Source organism: Protopterus annectens, chromosome 16.part0, assembly GCF_019279795.1.
Source record: "Protopterus annectens isolate FY-2018-M chromosome 16.part0, PAN1.0, whole genome shotgun sequence".
NCBI lineage: Eukaryota > Metazoa > Chordata > Ceratodontiformes > Protopteridae > Protopterus > Protopterus annectens.
The window spans coordinates 233,432,315-233,443,454 of NC_056750.1; the positions used below are offsets into that span (position 1 = coordinate 233,432,315).

General features: G+C 36.5%; 1 protein-coding gene across 5 annotated transcripts in view; it reads left to right on the forward strand.

Moving 5' to 3' along the window:
• LOC122790904 (flocculation protein FLO11-like) overlaps positions 1-6,987 on the forward strand; it is a 319,945-nt gene extending 312,958 nt beyond the window's left edge. For all 5 annotated transcript variants that reach the window (XM_044058584.1, XM_044058588.1, XM_044058586.1 and 2 more), the window contains one exon: positions 5,547-6,987. In XM_044058584.1, coding sequence (XP_043914519.1) covers positions 5,547-6,580 — 1,034 coding nt within the window. In that variant the 3' untranslated portion in view covers positions 6,581-6,987. The remainder of the gene's footprint in view (positions 1-5,546) is intronic.
• The last annotated feature ends 4,153 nt before the right edge of the window (positions 6,988-11,140 follow it).

Below are 11,140 nucleotides of genomic sequence, written 5' to 3' on the forward strand. Positions count from 1 at the left end.
TTCCTTCATTATCATTTTCCAATCAAAACATACCAATTAATTCAAATAAACAAATCAAATTACTTATTTAAAAAAATTCATTAATATTAAAAAACATTCCATTTAATCCCATAAATACATCACTTTTCTATAAAACTTTAAATTATATCTATTCATCACTTTAAAATCAATTAGTTCATACTGCAGGGGCTAAATATATTTTATATATTTATACATATTTTTTAAATATATATATATTACATTCATAAAATTCACATTCAAATAACATATATTTTCATCAAACAGCACCATCTAATGACCATTTTAATTTATTGCACTCAGGATTAAATTTTAGCTGCCTTTAATTTCAGTAGAGGTAAAATTGAAACATATTTGTTTAAACCTGGTGATTTGTTTGCTTCCAATGTGATCTGCCACCATAATTCTCTATATCCTATGGTGTCTTCCCATGGCCCTCCTCTAATGTTGTTCTTTATATGTTCTATAACAAAAAATTGAAATATACTATCTTCACATGTCTTCCTGTGTCTATACAATGCATTAGTCTCCTTCATTTTTATTATGTCATAGGTATGCTCATATATTCTTCTTTTTAAAGCTCTCTCCGTCTTACCTATATAGAAGGATCCACATTTTACACAGGTGGCCAAGTACACTATTCCTTTAGTATCACAATTGTATAGCCCATTACCCCTAATCAATTTACCTTTACTTTCTACATATATATTCTCCTTATTTGCTATATATTTACATTGGCCACATTTCCCACATTTAAATGTACCCTTTTTATAATTCAAGCTGGTACCTATATTTTTATTTTACTTTTTCTTTTGTTCTAAATATTCTTTTATATTATTAGCATTTTTATATACTATCCTTGGGGCATCTCTAGGTAGATCTTCCAAGTCTGTAAGAGCTATGAATCTTTCCCATTCTCTATAGAAAACAGTTTTAATACTCTGATTCAAACCATTGTATTCCAAAACAAAGGACAATCTATATTCTTCTTGTGAACTAACTTTCCTATTGTCTCCCATATAGTTACGCATAGTCCCTTTAATACCTAAAATGGGCTCACATTTTCCCATTCTCCATCTTTCTACTTCCAGCCTAACACTATGTACCAAGCATTTATTGTATCCTCTATCTAGGAACATATTTTCTAACAGGTTACATTCTTTCTTAAAATCTTCCATTTTACTTGTCATTCGTGACCCCCTCACAAACTGGCCTTTTATTATATTTCTTTTACTATGTTCTGGATGAGCACTATTGTAATGCAAATAAGTTCCTGTTTGGCTTGGTTTTTAGAAAAGGACAATAGTCAGTAGTGGTCAAGTGGTTCGTTGCCCGGAGGCAACATTCACCAATCTGGGAGTTCGATGTAAATTTTCACTGTTGTGGTCTCGATGTTATTGGAGTCAACATTTTGGTAAGTCAACCTTTTAAAGTAGAACCACATGCACATATATAAATACACAAACACACACATGTACATTTCAAATGCTGTTTCCATTTTTGAAATAGATATGGAATAGGTCAATTCTTTTTTTCTCTAATTTTCAGTTACATGTTCTGTAACCTTACCTTATTATATAGATGTAACACTCATCCATCTACCTACTTAATGAATAAACTACTTAAAAATGCAACAAGGCATTTCTATTCCTCCCAAAGAGAGAGCACCCCCACCCCCCCGCCGCCCCCAGATCTGCTAGCTAAAGTGCTTTTTATCTGGACTAATTCTTTGTACTCTCTTTTTTGTGAGTTCTGTCACCCTCTGGGTCACAGGTGGGATATTGAACTTGACTTAAGCTTTCTGGATTACCTCTGTTTTCGTATTATATAACTGGTGTTTACTACAGTTTTGGCATAATAGAAAAGGACAGTCTTCTTACGTACATTAGAGCAGTGACATTTTTAGAGGGTTTTCATGTATAATTTTGGTGTTTACTTTTACATCTGTTGTTTTTTCCTTCATACTGTGTAGATCTGAGGAATATGCAGTTATACATCAACTATGTGCAATGCTTTAATAAACTGAATGCATTTATTACTGAGCAGGTGACAAAATGACTGGGAAAATCCTAGACTGCTGTATCAGGAAATGTGTAGTGAAGTAATGATAGTGAATGCACAGTTAGTTAGTTGTGATTCAGTCACGTTTTTGTTCTTTTTTCTTTTTCAGATTTTATGCTTCATGATATTTAAAGATCCATGATCATTTATTCATTTTATTTAATGTCTGTTAGCTATTTGAATGGGTTCATCCAACACAGACCAACTCAGCCACAACTTTAATGACACTAGTAAAGTAGGTATACCTTCTCCTGAAGCTTAAAGATCTAACTAAACTTGTAGTACATGGAGCACTGCAATTACTCCAAAACTGGGAAAGATATGAATTTGTTAAGCACTTCCTTCACATGAACGCACTGACAAGATCATACTCACACTAGAAATTAAATCTGACACTACAGACCAGAAAAGAGCAGCGGCAGGAAGTAAAACAGCTTTTATTTATTTGCCAGAAAAGTCCAACTTGGAACGATCCAATTTTCAGCAGAGGTCCAGGGAGAAATGCTCCAGATGCATGTCTTTACAATGTGAGAAGAAACCAGAGCAAACCCACAGAAACACAGGGAGGACACACAGACTCCACACAGAAGGGACCCCAGCCGAGACTTGAACCAGAGAATCTCTTGCTGTGAGGTTACAACACAAACCACTGCACCGTCCAACTTTTAAAAGTTGTTAGAACTTCACTCTGCCAAACTCACAGAGTTAAGTGTCAAATACCTTTTAAAGCTGTTAGTTGTACAGAGTAGCCCTTTATATCTGCCTACTCCATACCTAACAGCTGTCCATAAGTTTGTCATATTTTTGTTCTCTTCATCATAAAATTTTTGATTTTCTGGTATATCACTGAAAATTTCAATCAGGTCATTGAAGTGAAGGACATGAGCTCCATTTAGAACTTGAAGTCAGAGCTTCTAGTATATCATGCTGGTGTCACTGCCACTGAATCAACACACAAACATACAGGCATATACACACAGACACACGAGCACACGTGCACACACACACACACACACACACACACACACACACACACACACACACACACACACACACACACACACACACACACACACACACACATACACACACACAGAATACAGAGGATTACAATCAGTCACTAGTGCCAGGCATTAGAGTTTCATGCATCTTAATGTACATACATGTTGATACAAAATCTACTGTTCTATTAACTTTTAAGTAAATTAGATCAATATGTAAAAACTGTTTATATTTCAAGTCTTCGTCCCGTCCCCCCCATTATATTTGGACTTGCCCAGAATTTTTAAGCAAAGACTTTGGGAGACATGTTTCTGCCTATCTGACAGCCATAAGTGCTTTACTGATTTTCAAAACTGGTAAAACACTTCACTCTCAGGCATGTTCTCTTTCTTTCTTTCTTTGTTTTTTTTTGTAATGGGTTATACATCAAGCAGATAAAACTCTATGCACTACAAAGAATTATGAAACCTATTCATAACATTTATTATGTGTTTTGACATGGATACTAAGATTTATCTCTCTAGCTTCACTCTCAAGGTGAATTTCTTAATTTTGTGGAATTCATGATAAACTGGTTATGATCACGGACCTGTTCATAATCTTCTCTGTACTATACGGATTGCACTAATTACATTCCAAAATTGGGGAAAAGATAAGCTTGTTATGCACCTCTCTGACAGCATAGCAAGTTTGGTCATGCACAGCTCGCAGGGCTGTTAGGTTTTAGTCTAACGTTAAAATATGCACAGCATTTGCAATGGAACTACACCAAGAATGAAAGCACTTTCCGCCATTCCCCCAACCTCAACGCAAACACACATGCATGCGCATGTGCACGCACGCACACACACACACACACACACACACCCACACACACACACACACACACACACACACACACACACACACACACACACACACACACACACACACACACACTCACACACACAAGGCAGACTAACATGTTACAAGTTTTTAAAGATGTTAGATCATCAGAGCTTGACCTAGCTTCTGCTTGCTCTTTATGTCATCGTGATAGGTGTTCTGTGGCTTTTAAAGCTGTAAAACTCATTGTGCTCCTACACTAGTTTCTATGTAACTGGTAGTACATTGGAGCAATTGAAACTTCATGAACCACAAAGAATTTTAATCAAGATTCACTGATCATAACCAGCTTGTTAGGTGTTCTCAGCATGGGTGTCCAGATGCACCTCTACAGCTAAGCTCCCTTCTCACAGTTAATTTCTTGGCTTCCATGTCTCAGACACTACAAATTAGTTGTGACTGGAAACTTGATCATAATTCTCTTTATCATTTTTTAAAAACAAAACCTTGCACATCTGCAAAGCAGGAAGCCATATTAAGTTCAGTCTCTTTAAAAATTGTGTGTGTGTGTGTGTGTGTGTGTGTGTGTGTGTGTGTGTGTGTGTGTGTGTGTGTGTGTGTGTGTGTGTGTGTGTGTGTGTGTGTGTGTGTGTGTGTGTGTGTGTGTGTGTGTGTGTGTGTGTGTGTGTGAGTGAGACTATGTTGGTGCATATGTATAAGCATATATTATCAAAAGTAAGTATGTAAGAAAACCATAATGAATGGTAGACTTCAGGTCCTTTTTTATCCATTGCAAAATGAAGGATTTACAAGCAGCTGTACATTTCTCTGGGCATTGTGAATGATCTTTCTTTAAAAAATCTTCCCTAAATTAAGATTTTGAATAAAACTATCAACTTATTTGCTGGTCTTAATTATCTAAAATCTCACTCAGTAGCCAACCTGTTGAGCTACGCCTTAAAGGGTTAGAGTTGAAAATACTTGGAATATATCTTTAGCCAATAAAACTCAACTCCACACCACGTGTCAATGAAAGACTGGCTTACTGTTTTTATATTTTGCTGATTTTTCTACCACATGACTCAATGGTATGTAAATCGGACTCTTAGAATTCCAGAGCACCGAATTTGAAAATTAATATATGATTGCACTGAAAAATAAAATTTCTGCGACCTTTTTTCTGTGATGCAGTTATACCTTACATTGTCATAAGCAAGGGGCTCTGCCTCTTGCACAACTGTATCTGTCTTATCAACCAATCACAACTCAGAAGAAAGAATGAACAAGTCCATTCACATATTTGTTCTCAAAGTTTTATAATTTGTAGTTATGGGATTTGAATATGAGTATGTATTGATTGTCAGAGAGTAGTCATCAAGTACAGTATTTTCAGGTTAGTTGTGGCATCGCAACAGTGATTGTATGAAAACTGTGAAGGTCACAGATGAGATTTTAGTTTAGCAGGTGGGCTTGCTTACTTGCAAAAACTCCCTTTTTTGATGTGTGTTTTTTATGTGTGAGTAAAATGTTTATACAAATATACTAAGCATGAGATGGCAGAAGTAGAGCCATGTCTCTGATAAGCAGCAATGCAAACTGGAATTTGTAAATTGATAATTATTATTACTATTATTTTTTAGGATTATTGGTGTCTTCTCCACCTCAGTCATCATCTTTATCTGACAGTCAGCATACAAGCAAAACCCAACCTGAAACTGAAAACAGAATCTCTACAGCTCAAGCAACAACTGTGGCTGACACGGAAACCACAACAGCAGTGATAGTCAGAACTGAGATTCCACCTACAACTAGACAGGTAACAGAGAAAAGTACGGCTATTACTGCAACTATATCCACCCCTACAATACTTACTACTACAATTACAGCACCTCCTGCAATGACAACCACAGCTATACCTTCAACTACAGTTAGAACCACAACTACAACCACGACAACAACAACAACAACAACAACTACTACTACTACCACTACCACTACCACTACCACTACTACTACTGCTCCTAGTGGTGGTGGTGGAGGTGGAGGTGGTTGTTTTTTCGGAAACTCTACAGTGCAACTTGAGGATGGCTCAGTCAAGCTAATCAAAGATGTGAGAATCAAAGACAGAGTTCTGGCAGTAGATAGACAAGGACAACTAATGTTCAGTGAAGTCATTTTGTTACTGGATATACTTCCAGATTATTTTGGTGAATTTGTTATCATTGAAGCAGGTGGCAAGCGGCTGCACCTTACACCAAGTCACCTTGTGTTTATTGCCGATGCTAGTAATCCTTTGTCATTTGATTTAAAATCTGTTTTTGCTGGTCAGGTTAAAGAAGGACAGTTTGTGTATGTTGCAGAGCCTGGCAACAGAGAGGTAGAGCCTGTTACAGTTGAGAAGGTTTACAGAACTCTGGACCATGGGGCCTATGCCCCCCTTACAGAAGAGGGGACAATTGTTGTAGACAACATTCTGGCATCCTGCTATGCAGTGTATAACAATCCCACTGTTGCACACTGGTCTTTTGGTCCTTATAGGTGGTTAAACAAGGTGAATAACCTTTTAGAGTACTTCACTCCAGCCTATCTGTCTCCAAGACAGGACACAGTATACGGAATGGCATGGTATCCTCATATACTTTATCAAGTTGCTTCATTTCTTCATCTTTTCTAGACAAACTGCATACCAAAATGAGAAAATTTTTGTTTTGAATGAATGTATTTCTCAATAAATGTTGTTCCCATCAGCATCATCCTTTGGACATTTTAATTCTCCTACTTGCAGTGCCAACTTTTATCTTCTACAGGCACTTTTAAGACCTCTTTCTTCTGACGACATCATAGAGTAAACCATACTTAGCATATGTTTTGAATACAGGTTGTTGACTATGCTTGTAGTGGTCTGTAGACAAACTACTTAGTACTTATCTGTGAACTTTGGTACTGAGAAGGAAACTTTAAGGTGCTCACATTACATTCAAGTTGTTCAGACAGGTCCTGTTTGGAGTGACACTGCATTAAAATACTGGATTTTGAAAATGAAATATTGTGCATTTTTCTGAATAAATCTTAGGTAAATCATTTTAGCTTTACAAGTTACTTATTATCTATTCTTGCTGCAAAATGTCTTTGCAAAATTTACACCCCAAGAATTTTTTTCTTGTTGTTTTGTGAAAAATATTTATTATCTTACTTGAAAATAAAAAGAATACGACCACGAATATGTATTAACATTGAAAAATAACAATAAGTACAATGGATAATCCCATCATAGTTAAAACTGTGGATAAAATATATACAAGATTAACAGATAACACTACAAGAGAGCTGTGGCTGATTTATTTAAGCGGGGAAGGAGAAATGCACACATATCAACATGAACAAAAAGAGCGCTTAAAAGGGGCATTTCCTGAATCCTTTAATAAATTTAGCCAGTATCATACTGGTATCATGAGTATTGCTTGTAGGACATATGCATTTTGGAGAAGATTGGAAAGGGAGGTCGGAGCGTAATTTTGACAAACGATAGCCTATACTTATAACCCAGAAGAGTAGACTCTCAACAGATAGATCAGCAGGAATCTTCTACTTAGGAGCAATATACAAAAGCTAAGAGCTGCAGAGTCCAAACTGAAAACTAAATTTATGTTTACAAGGGGTGCTGACAATGCTGCCGAAAACCCTGATAAGGAACAAGGAAAATTATATCTCAGAATGATGTTTATCCAGCAGTGTACCTTAGACCAAAGGAAGAGAGTGAGTGGGCAGTCCCAAAATTTATGTAAGGTATTAAGACTGGAGATCGTACACCTGGAGCAAAATATGTGTTCTTTAAATTCCCTCTGAACACTAGAAGGTAGAGCCTAATATCTTTTGTGTATCAATAAGATGGCCTTATCAAAAGCATGAGGGAACACTTTTAACCTTCTAATAGCCTTGAAATATGACTTAAAATGAGAATTGTCTATATTAGTCAACCAAGAATGTGGGGATGATATTATAATATTCTGCTGGTGCATTTTAAGTAAATTATGTAGAAAAGAGGCTTTATACTTAATTGTTGTCATGTTGGTAAAGGAGAAATTGTATCTAGGGATCTGTAAGTGGCATGAGTCATATGATAAATGCATTGTGAAAAGGAATCTCTTGATCATATAGCAAAGTTGTAATAATTGTCAAAAGGATGATCTAGGCTAGTTCCATGCATTGTGAAAAACATATAGTGAAGTTGTAATAATTGTCAAAAGGATTATCTAGGCTAGTTCCATGCATTGTGAAAAGCATATAGTGAAGTTGTAATAATTGTCAAAAGGATGATCTAGGCTAGCTCTTTGTGGATGCAAGACTATCAAAACTATGTATACAGTTCAGTCCTTGTACTGATAAGATCTCCCTACAATCTTAAATAATTTTGAATCCATTCCATATTTACACAAGGCAGTTTATCACATATAAAATAGGGGTTACCCTATTAGTGTCATCTGTAAGATTAACGGTTAACATCACAAAGATATCTGAGTGGAGTTTAATACCAAGATAGCAGGAACAGAAGAAAGTCCATTGAAGGGGTGCAAGGGCTGTAGAGAGGCTTAGCTTTCTAGTCACAAGATTATCAGGGAAACGTTCAGATTTAGAGACATCAATCTTCAAGCTAGAGATGTCCCCAAACCTATTCAATATATATCTGTAATGTATGGAATATGCTGATGTGGGGTACAAGTAAGTACAAGACAGTCATCTGTGAATAACTATGCCTTAGTAACAATGTTCTGTGAGGATCACCCAGACAAAACAGTGGAGGAGTTTAATAGCCTGTTCAGAGGTTCAGTAGCTACTAAGAAAAAAAATGCTGGGGAAAGTAGACAGCCTTGATGAGTACCCCTGAACAAGGAGAAAGTGTCTAAAAGAGGATCATGAGTAAGAACAGAAACCAGGGGGGAATGATAAATTGCTTTAATTGTAGATATGGAATTTGGTGGGAATCCAAAACCTACCACTATAGTCCAAAGATCTGGACATTCTGTAGAGTCAAAGGCTTTTTTCAAAATCTATGAAAACAGCCAAAATATGGTGAGGATAGCTTTTTAAACCTTGAAAATATAACACCAATGTTCTCAAATGATCTGTATTACTTCTGTCTTTAATAAACCCAACCTGAGTTGACATAATAATATGCGGAAGGATGCTCTCCAGTCTTTTGGCTAAACCTTTGGCATAAAATTTAACATCGGCATTAAGTAGAGGGCTGGGTCTATAACAAATAGGAAAGGTGTGATCCTTACCTGGTTTTGGAACCACCATTATCACGGCGACATTACAGGAAACATTAATTGTCTGATCGTCTTGAAATGGGTTGTAAAGAAGAGTCAATCCCAGTTTCAAATGATACAACAGAATCATATAAAGCTCTGTATTTAAACCACCAGGTCAGGCACTTCCCCCTTTTTGGCTGTAGGAATAGCTGCAGTAGTGTGCTGCACTATGATAGGGGCAGTTAAAAATTATTTTGGACATAGGTCATTTGGGGAAAATCAACTTTGTTTAAAAAGGAAGTGATACATGCTTTATCAGAAGCAGGGGTAATAGTGCCACTATAAAACTTTTAAAAAATCTCGGAATGCAAGATTAATGCCCTTAGGGTCAACAGCTAGGGACTGAGAGGAGAGGTGTCTTATCCCATGGACAAGGGTCAATTTCTGGTGACATTTAATTTTATAAGACAGCATTTTACTTGGCCTGTTTCCCACTGCCCAAGCGTGGGTTGCTGCCATTTCTAAAAAAGATGTGGCTTTTCTTTGACCCTATATTCATTTGCTGATGATAATACTTATATTCTAGCAACAAGGACTGGTTTGGAAATTTAGAAACTTCACACTCCCTCCACGGGTTATACACCTTCGATTTTAAAGTTACAGTCTTAAATAACTCTTACTTGATGGCAGCATAGAAACTTTCACTCAACAACATACACTCTTAAGTTCTAGCTTAATGGATTCCCACCATACATTGATTATTATACTAGAGGGCAGGTTTTAATATAGATACATACAAATATGAGATACTGTTTTGTCTGACAAGTATTTGTCTTTAAGAATGAGAGGATCTATTTCTCATCTTTTTTCTTTCACCAATCTAGTTTGAGAATGTAAACTTAAAAAATAATTCTGCAGTAGGTACTAGTAAGCTATCAATTCCTGTAAAGATATGTAAGAGGCAATCTTATTCAGGTATATAGGGCATTTAGTGACAACTACATCTGGGAATGTTTGGGGTTAACAAAAAGTACTAGAGAATCATTAGACAACCTATGTAGAAGATTCTATAGGAATGAGAGGTGTACTAACTGGTTTTCCTGATAGAGTAGCTGATGCATGGGAACAGACTACCAAATTACATTAAAGCAAGTACTAGTTTAGATATTTTTAAGAACAGCCTGGATACTTATTATGGGAACAAGTGTTTTGGTATATTGGCAAGCTAGAAGGGCATTAATGCCTATGCTTGAAATATTTGTATGTATGTATGTATGTATGTATGTATGTAATGGAGTATTTAATTAGGGTGTCAGAGGTCAGCCCCAAATACTTTCTTAAATATTTTGATGTCATTATTTGGCATATGTTTGCTACCGTAGATGAATGCTGTTTTTAGTTAATGTCTGACATGACTGCATTTGTTAAATGCTATGCATGTCAGCTGTGGGTTTCCAACAAAACATCCTCAAAACAGTAAAAAATAAATTTCAAACAAGAAAATGTACCAAATGTGAGCTTGTAGTATCTCGGAGGATCCCCCCTACTCTGAAGAACAGAGATCTCAGAGTTAGAATACATGAATTGCAGGGAGTGAGGCACAGACCCCACATTGGGGGTGCAGGGGGAAAGTCCACTCACAAAACTGCTTAAATAGTGCAACTTGGAGAAGTAGAATAGCACTTTAATTTTTGAAGTGTCAAGGCTTTCAGTATCAGGTGCTATAATTCCATGGTGTCAGTGGTACATCAGGTAGCACCCTTGCCTTTGCTATAATAGGCTGTGGGTTCTATTCCCACTCCAGGAAGGTGGATTGCTAACAGTAAATGTTTTGTCCTTTGGATATGATGTTAAATCATGGCTCCATTTGCCTGAGCTGGCGGTAGGCATGTATTGGAAAGAGTGGTTAAAGTTCCACAATGCCCTGGCAAATTTCCCTTAGTAGAATATATACCATCTTGGATTTCCCCTGAGAAGAAGCT